The 15,011-nt window shown below is 49.7% G+C and overlaps 6 protein-coding genes across 6 annotated transcripts; 3 read left to right on the top strand and 3 right to left on the bottom strand.

Moving 5' to 3' along the window:
• Positions 1-930: 930 nt before the first annotated feature.
• On the bottom strand, positions 931-2,106 carry ASPWEDRAFT_227467 (uncharacterized protein). The gene is made up of 2 exons (XM_040832375.1): positions 1,516-2,106; positions 931-1,335 (listed from the first exon to the last, which is right to left on the bottom strand). The coding sequence occupies exons 1-2, from the start codon at positions 1,913-1,915 to the stop codon at positions 1,145-1,147; spliced, it is 591 nt and encodes a 196-aa protein (XP_040694348.1). The 5' UTR covers positions 1,916-2,106; the 3' UTR covers positions 931-1,144.
• Positions 1,971-4,548, top strand: ASPWEDRAFT_22835 (WD40 repeat and Utp12 domain-containing protein; the record flags this gene model as incomplete). The annotated part of the gene is made up of 2 exons (XM_040832398.1): positions 1,971-2,530; positions 2,586-4,548. The coding sequence occupies 2 exons, from the start codon at positions 1,971-1,973 to the stop codon at positions 4,546-4,548; spliced, it is 2,523 nt and encodes an 840-aa protein (XP_040694347.1).
• Positions 4,549-4,903: 355 nt separating this feature from the next.
• Positions 4,904-5,486, bottom strand: ASPWEDRAFT_166738 (uncharacterized protein; the record flags this gene model as incomplete). The annotated part of the gene is made up of 2 exons (XM_040830040.1): positions 4,904-5,156; positions 5,215-5,486. The coding sequence occupies 2 exons, from the start codon at positions 5,484-5,486 to the stop codon at positions 4,904-4,906; spliced, it is 525 nt and encodes a 174-aa protein (XP_040694346.1).
• A 370-nt stretch (positions 5,487-5,856) lies between these two features.
• ASPWEDRAFT_145607 (uncharacterized protein) lies at positions 5,857-8,583 on the bottom strand (the record flags this gene model as incomplete). Its single annotated transcript, XM_040829489.1, has 2 exons — positions 5,857-7,585; positions 7,854-8,583. 2 exons carry the CDS (start codon positions 8,581-8,583, stop codon positions 5,973-5,975), a joined length of 2,343 nt encoding a protein of 780 aa, XP_040694345.1. The 3' UTR covers positions 5,857-5,972.
• A 677-nt stretch (positions 8,584-9,260) lies between these two features.
• Positions 9,261-10,514, top strand: ASPWEDRAFT_166736 (Rab geranylgeranyltransferase BET4; the record flags this gene model as incomplete). Its single annotated transcript, XM_040830039.1, has 4 exons — positions 9,261-9,269; positions 9,335-9,442; positions 9,500-10,088; positions 10,147-10,514. 4 exons carry the CDS (start codon positions 9,261-9,263, stop codon positions 10,512-10,514), a joined length of 1,074 nt encoding a protein of 357 aa, XP_040694344.1.
• A 1,146-nt stretch (positions 10,515-11,660) lies between these two features.
• On the top strand, positions 11,661-14,481 carry ASPWEDRAFT_101891 (putative GTPase activating protein (Gyp5); the record flags this gene model as incomplete). The annotated part of the gene is made up of 4 exons (XM_040827426.1): positions 11,661-11,696; positions 11,768-13,327; positions 13,420-14,361; positions 14,419-14,481. The coding sequence occupies 4 exons, from the start codon at positions 11,661-11,663 to the stop codon at positions 14,479-14,481; spliced, it is 2,601 nt and encodes an 866-aa protein (XP_040694343.1).
• Between the last annotated feature and the right edge of the window lie 530 nt (positions 14,482-15,011).

Raw genomic sequence — 15,011 nt, 5'->3', positions numbered from 1 at the left:
CGCGTTGCAAGTGATAAGGGAATTATTATTATTGGAGAAGTCACGGGGGCAACCAAGGGATACCAGGGCGGTCAAGAGGGAGAAAAATAAGATAAAATAAGCAAAAAAAGAAATAATAAAAAAAAAATAAAAAGGGGGGGGACGTGACCAGGCGCGGCAGCTCTCTCAGCTCCTCTCCAGAAACAGAGTCAGAGAAAATCGGAGGGGGTGCGAGAATCCTTAAGTACGAACGGCCATGTCGCGCTCGTCCGCCCTCTGCCGCTAGCCCCATCGGCCGCACTAGTCCCGATCATTCTAGCTCAAGCCATTCTACAGTTGCTGATTGGATGCATGGCGACGCGTTCTACGAGTCCTTGGTTCTGATTGGTGTGGGCTGTCCAGGGTGTGGGTACCATGAAGTCTTTTGTCGGGATCTCGACAAAAAAAAAATTTAAATAAAAAAGACAGTCCCTTTCAGCTAAATGCCATCAGGAAAAATTTGATGATGGCGGCGTTTCAGCTGAAATGATAGATGATAAATGCAACAGGTGGGCCAAACCATGACATCAAGCTGTTTGCAGAATGCTGTATCCGACCATCTCCATGGATCTGAAGAAGACCAAAAAATGACATACCCGAAAAACTTGTTTAGGCATTCATGTAAGAAGGATGGTGCATCATCATCAAATCCTTGGGTGAGAGAAATGCCTTGTGGCTTGAAGCCTGGTGGGTTGTAACACAACCGACCCAGAAGGCGCGGTCTGCTGACCAGGAGAAACTCCAGGGCTCAGCCCTGAGCCCTCTCCTTGCATTCACATCAGGACTAGCGTCTCATACTGATGCAATCATCTTTGTTCGGTGAAGCTCAACTGCATGTAATTAGAAAGGCGGTAAACACAAAGATACAAGAATATCCTCGGTCTTTTTCTGAATATATCAATGATGTCTGCAGTCTCGTACATTTTGAGCGCTGAATTCAGTAGCCCTGCAAAAGTAGCGTTAGGAAAATTTGGTCATTGCCGCCCTGATGTCATAAGGATCACAATGAAGTGTCTCACTGCCCCTGCTTGCGTGCGGGCTGAAACATTCTCCTTTGCAAAAGAACAAATCAATGATTGAATGAGGCATGAGGGAAGAGTACACCCAGGCTGCAGGGGACAGGCAGTTATCCGCTGCATGTAAAGGGCCAGAACAACAGCAATTGCATAGATATTCCAAACGGGGTTGTTTGTATGACCTGTTGGTAAAAAGTACGGCCAAGCGAAAGCAACTGCATCGACCAAGACTGGCCAACACTATGTGTGCTTTGAATGTAGGAATGAAAGATCGAGGCTTGCTGCTGGTGTGTAAGTATCCCTTGTCAGATCAGCTTCAAGACAGTAATCAGCAATGATAACGGTGAAGCAAACGGTTAGTAAGATCGGACGAGTAAAAATATAGCGTTTCCAATGCCAGGCAGCACTCGATCGACAAGTCTTCAAAGCAGGCGGGAATATGGGATAAACGATTGTGATGACTCGAAAGGAGCATTCGTACTGCAGAGGGTTCGTGCATATCCGAGAACGGAAACATTGCTTTTCGTGTCACTGGATTCCTCCTCCAGAGACTCCAGGAAATGATGATGACCTAAACAGACCATCTCTCCTCGACAGTTCCTCGTTCTGCGAAGACGTGAAGATGAAGTGTCAAGGCCAAAGAGAAAGTCTCTCCTGCGCACCCAAAAATGCAGCTTGATTAGATAAGACGGAGCGGAACTTCCCAGGCGGCTAGACCGTAACGGGCCAAGCGCATCTACAGCCTCTACAGAACTTTTTTTTCTCCTCAGCAACTCTGCCAGAAACGGCGACGAACTGCAGCGCATCTCAGTCCCAGCAATCCCGGTGTCGCTGTCAATCGAAGTGGAACTCAAACCCTTTTGTACCGGGACTCTGTTCATATCATCCAGTTTTCTACATTTCCGTTCCGGTCCTTTGCAGTTCCGATCAGAAAAAATGGGCAAGAAAGCGTCTCGCCCGCCCGCCTCGAAGACTTCCTCCGCGGCGTCGCCTGCGGTCTCCGGCCTCACACACACCGGGAATAAGTCTTCGATACTGCGGTCAGCATTTTCGCCGTCTGAATATCAATTGGCTTTGTTTGCATCGGTCATCCAGGGCCTCGATGGCCAGCATCTCCGCATCCACGACACTATCACCGGTCGATTGCAGTGTGAGCATGTCTTAGGCTCCAAGGAAGTTATCACATCGCTCGACTGGGGCTACTACCCGGGTAGACAGGGAGGTCAACAGCAGCAGTCCAAGAAGAAGAGGAAGAGGAATTCCGATGTCAATGGGTTGGAACAGGGAGACGTTGTCGTTGCCTTTGGCACAAGCACCTCCGACATCCGGATGTACTCGCCCACGGAAGACAAGATCGTTGGAACTCTCGCAGGTGTACACGAAAAGGGCATCAAGGATTTCAAATTCACCGCGAATCAGCCCGGTCAGGAGGGTTGGAGCATCGGAGGTGATAACAAACTCGTGCAGTGGGATCTGCGCACCGGTCAGAGTACAAGGTATGGTTTATCATTTCCATTCTTATTCGGATAGATCTAACAGACTATGTCCCAGAATAATCAATCTTCCCGCTTCTTCAACATTTACCTCTCTCTCCCGCCCGTCCTCTTCGAATACACCTGTTGTCTGCGCATCTCAGACACCATACATAATCAACACCGAGAGCGCAGACCAAGCACCCATCTCATTTCCGGCGATGCGGAATCCCATTCAAACCCTCATCTCGGCTTCCACAGAGTCCGCAGTTGCAGGAGCATTCTTGGCCTCTGACAATGACCGGTACATCAACGTCTTCGACCCTCAGAGCCAGAAGATCGTCATGAACCTCGTCGCTGACAAGGAGGTGGCTTCATTGTCCTTCCATGCTGGTCCTGGTGAAAAGGCCGGTGATGCCCCGACATTAGAGAAGCAGATCCTTGCAGCTGTGACAGACGACGGCACAATTGAAATTTTCACAAAACCATTTTTCCAGCAGGCTCAGAAAACCAACAGTCTCAAGGCCAAGGGAAGGCAGATGACTCGGAGAGCGGACGCATCCATCAAGATTACCAAATCTGAAGGTTCTGAGGCTCTTGTTACTGTCGTAACAACATCGTTCCAGGGACCTGACTTGGTTGTTGCCTGCGCAGAGGGAGGTGTCATCCCAGTATTCGAACGAATCAGGTTGCTCAATGAGGATACTGAGGAGTTGTCATTTACTGGTCTGAAGAAGGTTGCCAAGACCAAGTCTAGCTCAGCACTCGGTACAGTGACCACAAATGGCGGAAAGAACGCCGGTGAAAGCCATGTTGATGAGTCGAGAGCCGTTGTCGAGCAGGGAAATATGGCAGATGACGACATTGAGATGCAAGACACAACACAGGATGCCGCTTCGAATGCCGATAGTGAGGAGGATTCGGACGATGACCAAGCGCCCAAGAAGACAAACAACAAGAAGGAGTCGCGGAAAACGAACGAAGCGGAGAGCGATGTCGAGATGGATAATGCGCAAGGCTCCGGCCCGGAGGACGAAGAGGACGAGGAAGAAACAGGAGAACCTTCGTTTGGAGAGCTTATGCGCGCTAATGCCGCTGAGGAAATCGACGTTGAGGCTGAGCTTGAGGATGATGTCCGAATGGGCCCTTACGTGCCCAGCAAGCCCAAGACTGCTGTTCAACAGATCCCCACGGGCGTTTCTCTGTCCACAGTGCTCTCCCAGTCCCTCAAGACCAACGACAATGACATGCTCGAATCATGCTTCCACACCGGTGACCTTTCGATCATCCGCAACACCATTCAGCGTTTGGACTCCTCGCTCGCCGCCACCCTCCTCCAGAAACTCGCCGAGCGCCTCTCCTCCCGCCCCGGTCGCTACGGTCACCTCCTCGTGTGGGTTCAGTGGACGTGCGTGGCACATGGTGGTGCACTCGCCGGCAAGCCCGACCTGCTGAAGCGGATGGCAACCCTGTTCAAGGTCATGGACCAGCGATCGTCCAGCCTGCCTTCCCTGCTCTTGCTCAAGGGCAAGCTCGACATGTTGGATGCACAGCTCGGACTGAGACAGTCCATCCGCAGCGGCGCAGAGGGCATGGACAGCGAGGATGAGGACAATGTTATCTACGTCGAGGGACACGAAGACGATGATGACGAGGACAGCGACGCGGACACCAAGGCCGCAGCAACCCCGCGCAAGTCGATACGCGACCAAGCTTTCGATGAAGACGAGTCTATGATGAACGGTGTCGACGAGTCAGACAATGACGAGGACGATGGCAGCGAGGAGGAAGAAGACGAAAACGCAGACGTCTTCGACGTTGAGGCCGAGGAATCCGCCGGCTCCTCCGATGCCGAAGAATCCCTGGAAGAGAACGAAGACGACGATGAGGATGCCGAGAGCACCGGCTCGATGGTGGACTTTATCGCCGACACGGAAGACGAAGCCTCAGAAGATGAAGGTGCATCTGCCCCTCAACCCCCACCGTCCAAGAAGGTTAAGGTGGGTGGAGGCAAGGGCAAGAACAAGGCAGGAAGAAGATAAGAAAAAAATAAGGAACGAAAGAAACAAAAGAGCCCATGATAGATATAATACCCTGTTCTTCTGTATTATTGGGAGGTGAAGGCGAGGCTTTCTTTTCTGGTTTTCGAATGGGGTTTTCTCAACAAAAGTAAAAAGAGACGTGTTTTGTATTGCCTTGTTCCTCATTATAGACGTGGGGAGATGACATCTTGTTTTTCTTTTTCAATGTTTATTATTATATTTTTTGAAACTATTACCTAGCACCAAATTCAGGCGCAGCATGATATTTCCATGAAATTATCCCATCTTCCTTCGTACTCTCATCTTTGATACAGGAACATTATATATATACTACCGATCACCATCAACCAACCCTCTACAAATCCAACTCAGTAACATTGCAAGCTCCCTGGTGAAGAACCTTATGCCCAGGCACCTTGTTATCCTTCAACTGCACCTGGAGCGCAATCGTCTCCTGATCGGTGGGATACTTGGTGTAATGACCATCACCACTGACAGCGGCCGTATCCAGCGCCAGAATCGCACCGTACTTGCCGCCGGTGATCCACGCCTCATCCTTGGAGTGAGGAAGGGTGATGTGTGCTAATCCAGAGAGGAAAATAACCCACCTATACTTTATGATTAGTATTCTTGAAAGTTGAATTGTTTGGGGGTTTTTGAACATACTGTACGGCGGGGGCATTGTGTCTGCCGCCATCGAAGCGGGCGGGGAGAAGAGAGTATGAGGCATTGCCGGTTACAGCGCCGAGAGAGACAGCACCCGTGCCAGCAGTGCCTGCTTGGGTAGATGGGATAAAGCCTGGCTTGAGGGACCAGCATTCGAGGGTGGATTGGTTGTTTTGGGCGCCGATGACGGTGACGTTCAGAGTGCTGGGGATGGAGGCTGCAGCGGTGGCAGTCAGGCCAAGAATGGCAGCCAGAGATTTAAAAGACACCATGGTGTGTGGTCGGGTTGGAGGATGATAGAATATGAGGATGGTGAAAGGAGAATGGTGGATTGATTCTTCAAGAGGATTTTGATCAATTAATACGACGATTACGATCGGACCAGGGGCTGACCGATCGAACAGGAACTTATGCAGGAATGCATCACCATCATCACCGCCAGATCAAATTATGATCCTGCAAAATAGCCGAAAACACCAGAATTGGAGCCTATTGAGCTTGTTTGGTGATGGACCTGCTTCCATCGCATTCCGACTGGCTGCCAGGCTGCGACTGGTGCTTCAGCTACTGCAAACTAGTCGGCTAAGGCGAGCTGATCAGCGGTGGGCAGTAGGCGGGCGAGCTGAAGAACCGAGAGTCAACACGAGGGTCAATATTCATCAATTCGGTGCGTGAAGAATAAAGGTCTGTGTTAATAATGAGCTAGAAATAATTCTATTAAGAATACATCTGTTGTCCCAGTTATGATGTGCCATCGATCACCGAATAATCTCGCGGCTGGCTTTCTCAATTCCTTCAAGTCCCTCGAGAATCTCACTGCCGCCAAAAGGACCAGACACTGCACTCGCTCTCTTCCTTGACCCGCCCCATACCTCGTGGAACTTGACGCTCTGGTCGCTCGACGCGATGATGATGCATCCTTCTTCTACCGTCCGTGAGCACCACACACCTCCCTCCTTTGCCCTTGGTCGTACAAGTTCTGGCCCCATAGTATACTGGTTTGGCTCGCTCTCCCCGCGTCGTACTCGGACGGAGCCCTCATCGTCAAGGTGAAGCGTCGAGCCAAGGGACCGTCCTGGGTAGCTGACTGCGCAGAGGGCTCTCCCGCAATCTGCAAGCGTTGCATTATCAAAACTGTCCCAACTGCTTCCATGAGGGCCCCATGGGATGGCGGAGATCTGCTCGCAACTTGGCCACGCGAAGACTGCAATACGAAAAGGATGGTCTGGCTGCGCGTATCCAAAAGTAGCAGCAATCTCTCGTCGGGTCTTACTCCAGATCAGACTAGTTACTTGTGCATAGACGTTTATTGTAGCTAAACATGCCCCCGAGAGAGTATGGAAGAAATGGATAGCTCGGTCATTCGAGCCTCCCCCGGTTGCAAGAAGGGACGGTTGCCACGGCGCAAATGCAATCGCCTTGACTGCAGCGGAATGGACCAATCGATGCTTTTGGTGATTCAAAGGCACTAGAACTGTCCGTTCGCCGCCGGAGATGAGAGAGCCGGTATGGTTGAGAAGAGAGGTCGATAATGGTTTGATATTTGAATGATTCCAAGAAGGTAGCAGATGACTGATAAGGGGGCGCCGATTGAAGATGCGCCTCGGGTTGGCATTCGCCGCGAGACAAGAGAAGGCACTTCGGCATTGCACTCTCAAAGATTGGCGCGATGAACAACACCCGGAGGCACATGCAAATTCCCGTGCCGGGATGATTTCGCGAAGGTCAAAGAGCATACAAGAGTTATCATTACCACCAGTTGCAAGATAGGCATTATCTGGTGACCAAGCCAAACCACAGATCTGCTGTGTATGAGCAGATATTTTGGCGAGCAAAGTCATAGAGCCATGCCAGTCCAAGTTGTCCCGAACTTCATCGTCGGGCCACTCCACAGAATAATACCAAACATTGCCATGATCATCACCGACAACAAGTTCTTCAACATCTACTTCGACACCCAGGAATCTCTCCGATAGCTTGCGTGATTTCGTCGGCTTGAATGCCACACAGGTAATGCCACATGGGTGGCTTACCTCAAAGCGTACATCGGAGTCAAGGATGCTCCACAGGCTCAACAGACCTGCACGTCTACCAACAGCCAAAATACTTTTCCCTCCATTTTCGGAAGAGAATGACAGCGACATCACATAATTTGAAGGGTGTTGATTGCTGAATGGCGGATATTGTACACCCACATCCTCGGACCAGAGATAAACGCGGTGACCAAGACCAACCGCAAGAATTCCTGAAGTTGACGAATATGCAAGTGTCGAGCAGTAGAAATCGTCGCGAAGCAAAGGAGCTTCCAATATACGAAAAGGCCGGGTTGGAACGATTTGCTCACTGTCTCCTTTGGTATCCGTTGTGGTCCCTAATCATCCCACTATTATTAGTCGCTCCTAAAAGCCTTATTTCAAGATGTAATGGACAGGCTAGCCACTCGACAAAGTCTTACCAGAATAAATAAATGTAGTATATTTCAAAGATATATATATTTTATACAGAAACGGAGTAAGCATACATCGGAGACAAGTCTTGACGTTATAGTATCAAGAGTTCCATCTGGCTGTTGAAAGTAAAATATGTATTTCATATAGCAGATTAAATATTTCCATGGAGTCTAATGAGATTGAACTTACAGTGGTCTCTCTCCACCCTTCTCCAGGCATTGTCTTTCCAAACACAAGGGGAATACTGCTCATAGTTGGGGGAGGATGGGCTTGGCCTGGACTCCAATAACGGCCAAAGTTTGCAAGTTTTGAGGAGTCTAGCTGACGGATCAATGTCCAATGCAAGAGCTATTCTGGATTCGTGTTTCTCTCGATGATCAGAAGCTGTGACAACCCGAGGCAAGAATTTGGCATTATACATGGGAGCTGTCGTCCCGCTACCAAGCAGACCCCCGGTCCCATCAGAGATTGCCAGAGAAGGTCGAGCTAGCGCTGCAGATGCACCTCCGACGCTCCAAACGGCACCGGTGCTGATTTCCCGTATGCCATTCAATGTGCGTGGGTTACGGGCCCTCGTGATAGCCAAGTCGTTGACAAGATGGGGGCCGTAGTGAGGGTTGTTTGCACGTACATTCTGTGTTATGGGGGCACTCGCAGTTTTCCGTGTAGGCGTAGGCATGAAAGGATCCTCTTTTGGTGACCGTCGTCGCAGCAGCTTTTCCTCAGGAGAAAGCTTCTGGGGGGATTTGGTCATATGAAACGGGGTCGAGGGAGGGTCGGCGAACTCCCGTATAGGAATGAACCTGTCAGGCGAGACTGGGCTCTGAGAGCCTATCCTCACCACATTCCTCACCACATTCTTTAATCGACCGCGACCTCTTTCAATAGAAGGCCCTGAATCCAGCAGCGTTTGTCTCATTGTTGGCAGATCTCTCTTGTGGCGCTTCCTGGGTTGTCTGAACGACGACCCGAGGCATTTGTCATCACCAAGCAAGCCCTTTTGCGAACGCAAAAAAGAACGCATGTCGTCACCTGGGGGAGTTAAAGGCCCTAAAAGTGGCATAGGTACAGGAGCAAGTTCGATGGACTCATGACAGGTTGAAGACTGCAGCTTTGAACGTATAGAAGGGTTGCTCACACTCGAGAAACCAGATCTCTCTGAAGAGTGACATTTCGAATCTAGCATTGCTACAGCAAGGTTCGAGCGTTATCTCTGTAGAAAATCAAGAGTAAATAGTAGCAAACGAATAGTAAAAGCTCTGGAGTATTTCTAGGCGGAAAGGAACGTATGATCAAGTCGCTTAAACTGGACTCCGGGCCATGAAGGTAAGACTATTGGACAATTTCCTGCACGATGGATGAGCCCTGATGACTTCCTGGGGGAAGTTGTGCGATGAAATCAACCAGAAGTCGAAGAAGAATCACGAAGAAGTCGTGGTCAGTATGGGGAAGGCACGTGACTGCTAGTCGTCGAAAGGCAGTCACGTTCAAACAACCGATTCTCGACCTTGATTTCTTGTCAGAGCGAGAGAAAAGAAGACATCCGAAGAGCAGATTCTATCCTTTTGCGTGTGTCTAGATAATTTGGACGTCAAGATGGGCAGTGTATTTTCTCCCTGTTTTCCTGTCTTCTACACATATCACATCTCGACTAACTGCTGTTCCGGCAGCATGGAATTCCCCGCTATAGCACTCAAGAGCCAACTCAGGAAGCTCGTCAACAGGAAGCCCGCAAGATTGAAAAATATCGAAAATTAGATCGTGTAGTCGGGGAGGAGGTTTGCCTTTTTTATTTGATCTTTTCTTCTTGAATATTGACTGACCCATCTGGTCAGATTGCGGCACATAAATATACGCCCGAGACTCTACAGAAGATATCCGATTTACTTACCAGCAACCCGGAATATTACACGGTGTGGAATTACCGACGTCAAGTGTTGCGGTCTCAATTTGCTCAAGCCACTTCAGGTAGCTCAGATCAGCCTGCAGCTGAAAGGATAACGGCCTTGATCAAAAATGATCTGCTGTTCTTGATCCCTCTTCTCAAAAGTTTTCCCAAGTGCTACTGGATATGGAATTACCGTCTTTGGCTTTTAGATGAAGCTGCACGCCTCCTTCCTCTGCCTCTTGCCCGTAGAGTGTGGCAGGAAGAACTAGCGCTTGTAGGTAAGATGCTGAGCCTGGATAGCAGAAACTTCCATGGCTGGGGTTACAGACGCCTTGTTGTGGAGACCCTGGAGAAGATTGCATCTGAGGAGAATGCGGGGGAAAGCATGGCGCAGGACGAATTCGAATATGCGAAGAAGATGATAAACGCCAATCTTTCGAATTTCTCCGCTTGGCACTATCGAACCAAACTTATCCAACGACTTTTAAGAGAGAGATCCGCTGGGGATGCGGAGCGAAAGAAAATGCTTGATGATGGTAAGACCCCGCCTGATGTCTGCTATTTGAAAGTTCTTTGAATTAACAACGTGGACAGAATTGGCTCTCATCCACCGTGCCTTGTGCGACCCATACGACCAGTCATTGTGGTTCTATCATCAGAACCTGATGAGTACCTTTGATCCATCAGTTGCGGGCCAGACGATGGCGCCCAACTTGACTAATTCCGAACGGCTGGAGTATATTCGACAAGAGATTGACGAAGTTCAGGAAATGCTCGATGGCGCAGAAGACTGCAAATACATTTACCAAGCACTGATTGACTGCACGCTGCTGGCATCTAAGGTGCAAGGCACCATGCCAAGCGGAGATAAGGAGAATATTCTGAGCTGGCTCTCAGAATTGAAGAAAATGGATCCGCTGCGACGTGGACGATGGCTGGATTTTGAGAAGTCGCTTGAGTGATCAACCCATAAATACAAATGACCCCGTTTACTCCATTCTGGAGAACGCTTGCCTTGACCTCCTGAATGATGATGGGCGGACCTACCTACATACGTACCTGCTTCTAAGTTGGTACGTTGCAACGCCGTATTGATCTGACCTCTCTCATGTCTGCAGGTGGGACCATGCGAGCAACTGCAGCAGCGGCAAGGAGAAATGTGGCAATTCCCAGCGCCTCCAGAACATAGAATTATCCTTGATGGGAACAATAATAACATGCAACAATGCTTGCGGAGCACCTTCAAGGGAGCATAATAATAAATTACTTACTCCAGTAATTCCTGTTCCTATCATTCTATTATAGGATATAGCTATGAGATCACCACCCCCTCGCCACATGTCAATGATCGAGAATGACGATCGTTAGAAGTGAAGTTTTTCTATTGATCAAATGGCAGTCTGTAACAGACAGACTTAGTTATTTAAAGAAGTCTACCATAAGACCACCTATATAAATAGGTATGCTACGGTCAGAGCAGTGGGTTTGTACATAAACCATATAAATACCAATAAGGGCCGCATAGTAACAACACACTTTTATCGTCAATGGCATTTTTCTCTTAATGCGATGTCACTTTTCAATAGATGCAACCCCAGAGAAGGCTATGGTCGTCTCGTCATCCCCTGAAGCTGTGGTGTCCTAACCCGCTCCTTAATAAAAATCCGACCAATCACAGCGCCTCCCGTCCCGCGGTGGGCTGCAGCACGGCGTCTCCCCATCCAACAACAGACGCCCGTATTAAGAGAAAATAAATCACCGCCAGAGTTTCAACGTCCTCAACCTTGTCGAGTCTTATCGCCTTCGCCAGCCTTCTATTTCCCTCCATCCACATCGTCTAGCCATCCATCGACTTTTCCTGGCTTTAAAACACGAATTTCCCACAGTGGTTTTGCTCCATTCCATCGGCCCGCCAACCCCCTTGGATACTTTGTGTATGACCCTGTGGCATTAGGCCCTTCTGCGGAGCTACTGCTTTCGCTGAGCGCTTCTTCGCCCTGGGGTCTCTCCGGATGGTCGTCGTTCTTGATACCGTCTCACATTAACCTTGTTGAATCTTTGTTTACCCCCTATAAGGCAATTGAGAAAGGAAGGCAGCTTGGTCCAGCATGTCTTCCAGACAGAATAGCGTAGACTACGAAGGGGTGAGATATTCCTTATATCACCTCTGTATCCATGACTCGAGGAAAGAGAAACTCATCGAGTTCTTAAGCAGGAAACCTTCGATGATGCCTCTGAAACAGTGAATGACCACCAAAACCTCACCGTTTCCATCCCCCAAAGTTCCTCGACACCACGCTCCCTGACAGACAGCCCTCCAAGCGGATCGGCAGCAACGCCACAGTTTACGGAAGCGCCGCCGTTGCCAATAGCTCCCCAGGAAGAGAAGAAGGATGAGGAGCCGGGAACGGATGATGCCAGCTCGGACAGACCGTCGGGATCTGAGGAAACACCACGCAAGACAAAACCCCAAAAGTCTCCCCTGTTGACGGCCCACCGTTTATCTACAAGCTCCCTGGATGATGTGAATCTCGCTGGTAACAAAGAGGACGAGCCCGTGGACCCTCTCCAGACGGCCCCGGAGCCCAAAGCGACTTCGCCTACCCTTCCTACAGACTCATCGAATCAAAGCTCGGGCCTGCAGGGCTTGTCCGGAGCCCTTCCACCGATTCCATGGGGCCCTCCCCCGGTAAACAAGAATCCACCCCCTGAACAAGCGCCGCCGCCTCCGAGTCGGAAACTCACCGGTCCCTTTGCGTGGCTTTCCAGAAGCTCGACTGGCGGAAAGGATGTCAAGTCTCCCCCACCTAACAACCGCAGAAACACCGGCACATCCGTGTCTACCCTTTCCAGCAACCCGGAACACAATGATCCAGACGCTGCGGCTAAGCTCAAGCGCAACAGCTTGAGAGATCAGTTCAAGATGCTTAGATTGCGGGAGGAAGGGTTGGTTTCAGAAAATGAAGAATCGAGCAATGCTTCCGGACGGGGCAGCGTGGGTCCTTCTGGAAGTCCCCCAAGCATTCCAGAAGAAAGTGAGGATAAATCCGCGGCCGCACCACCGGCTCCAGCAGCCAACCCTGGTGCGCAAGCCACAATCAATCCTAATCTTGCTCCCGGAACAGTCTCAGGCTATTCTACTTCTGCAAGCGATGCGTCAGCACCCGTGGACTGGGAGTTATGGGAGCAGCTTGTAAATGGTGGACCACAGGCATTAAACGGAACAAACGCTGAAGAGTTGAATGCCGCCATCAAGCGAGGAATCCCGCAGACCATTCGAGGGGTCATCTGGCAAGTCCTGGCTGGCAGCCGAAACCTCGAGCTTGAGGAGGTGTACAGAGATCTCGCTGTGCGTGGTACAGATAAAGAAAAAGAACGCCAGCGGCTTTCAAATGGCCACGTCAATGGGATTGGGGAGAAGGAGTCTTTGGCGTCTTCGCGATCGTCAGTACGGTCTGAAAACTCGGCCGCGGGTACACATTCAAACAATTCCTCGAACCCTTCCCAGGAGCCGGACCCCGAGAAGCTGTCGAAGGAACAGGTTGCCTCTGAAAATGCTCGCAAGAAGAAAGCCCAAGACGATGCTGTGGCCCTGCAGAAGTTGGAAAAGACCATCAGAAGAGACTTGGGCGCCCGCACCAGTTATTCTCGGTATTTTATCTCTCAAGGAAGCCAAGAAGGCTTGTTTGGCTTGTGTAAGGCATATGCTCTGTACGATGAGGGGGTTGGATATGCCCAAGGCATGAATTTTATTGCTATGCCCTTGCTGTTCAACGTAGGTTACCAACATTCTCAATCGACCGCATTGAATCTAGACAAAAAAAAAATTAGGGACTTGAATGTTGTTTTTGCTAACTAATCTCATAGATGGACGAGGCCGAAGCGTTCACGCTTCTTGTCAAGTTGATGAACAAGTATGGGCTGCGGGAGATGTTTATTCAGGACATGCCTGGGCTTCATCGCAGCTTGTATATATTCGAGCGTCTACTTGAGGATATTGAACCGGCACTGTATTGTCACCTTCGCAGGCGAGGTGTTCCTCCCCAGTTATACGCCACTCAATGGTTTCTCACCCTTTTCGCCTACCGCTTCCCCTTGCAACTGGTCCTTCGCATTTATGATCTCATTCTTGAGGAGGGTCTTGAGGTCACGATCACTAAGTTCGCCGTTGCTATCATGCGTCGGAATGCCGAAGCGCTCCTTAGCATGAAGGACATGAGTCCCCTGACGGCCTTCTTGAAAGAACGACTGTTTGATGCATACATTGACAAGCAACCCTCGGCGTCTTCGATTTTGGAGTCTGGATTCTTCGGAAGCTCTGGTGCTGCTGATAAGGAGGTCTATCGGGCGGACATCCTGGTACAGGATGCCTGTGCTATCTCGCTCACACCGGAGATGATCGCCGCTTACACGGCCGAGTGGGAAGAAAAGACTCGCACTGAAAAGGAACGTGAGGCGGAATTGGATGGACTGAAGCATACCACTGCTATTCAGGCCGCTCGGATTCGGTTGCTCGAGGAGCAGGCAGAGGCGTCGGATAAGGAACACGTTCAACTCGCATCGGAACTCGTCCACGTCAAGGTAGAAAACGAGGAATTGACGGACTTGAATGATGCCATGCAGGTTCAAGTAACCCAGTTGAAGAATGTGGTCGATAAGCAACCCGCGGAGGTTGAGGAGAAGCTTCGGACAGAGATGGATCGCATCATGAAGCGGAACATGGAGGTCCAGAACGAGAACAGATCCATGGTAGAGCAGATGGCTGAGATGGAGAAGGAGCTCGTGGAGACGAAGATGAAATGGGCCGAGGTAAGAATCTGCCAAAAAAGCAAACATCGAGGCTTGGTCTAACAGTTTTGACTGCAGATGCATGAGAACCACGAAAACCTGAAACAAAAATGGAGTGATCTTCGCAAAGCTCTCGATTAAGATAAAGCTCTGATGCATTGAATTATGAAGAATGGAAGCGCTTCTCTGGGCGGGCGCTTCTATTCCTTGCAACGACTTTTCCATACTCTTTTTTCTGTACAGTGAAAATGCTGAGCTAGCCATGTTTCTCCAACCAAGGCGTTACTGTTGACGCTTATCTTCATTTCCTTCATGAGACACACTATTTTCTTATCACCGGACCCCTATGCTCTATCTACGCCCTCTTTTGTCCTGACGCTTTTGCGCGAGTTCTCATGAAAGCCTTGACCGTCCTGAGTATTTAGTTATGACACACCATTCATGCAATGTTCTAACGCCATGTGCCGTGTATTTCTTTTCTTTTTCTTCTTGTTGCCCTTTGTTCTAGAGATTATGGGAGGTATATCTCTTGGTGTTGATTATGTTTTCCTTGGGAGCAACAGGCATACTTGACGTATGCAGTGTATATCATGAAAATAGACCATATTACCCAACACTGACGAACAGTTCTATCTGATGCCTTTTCTTTTAAGTTGGTTTCATATAGTTAA

This window comes from Aspergillus wentii (assembly GCF_001890725.1).
Source record: "Aspergillus wentii DTO 134E9 unplaced genomic scaffold ASPWEscaffold_1, whole genome shotgun sequence".
Classification (NCBI taxonomy): Eukaryota; Fungi; Ascomycota; class Eurotiomycetes; order Eurotiales; family Aspergillaceae; genus Aspergillus; species Aspergillus wentii.
Note: the sequence above shows the minus strand (reverse complement) of the source record. Positions and strands in the feature narration are given on the sequence as shown.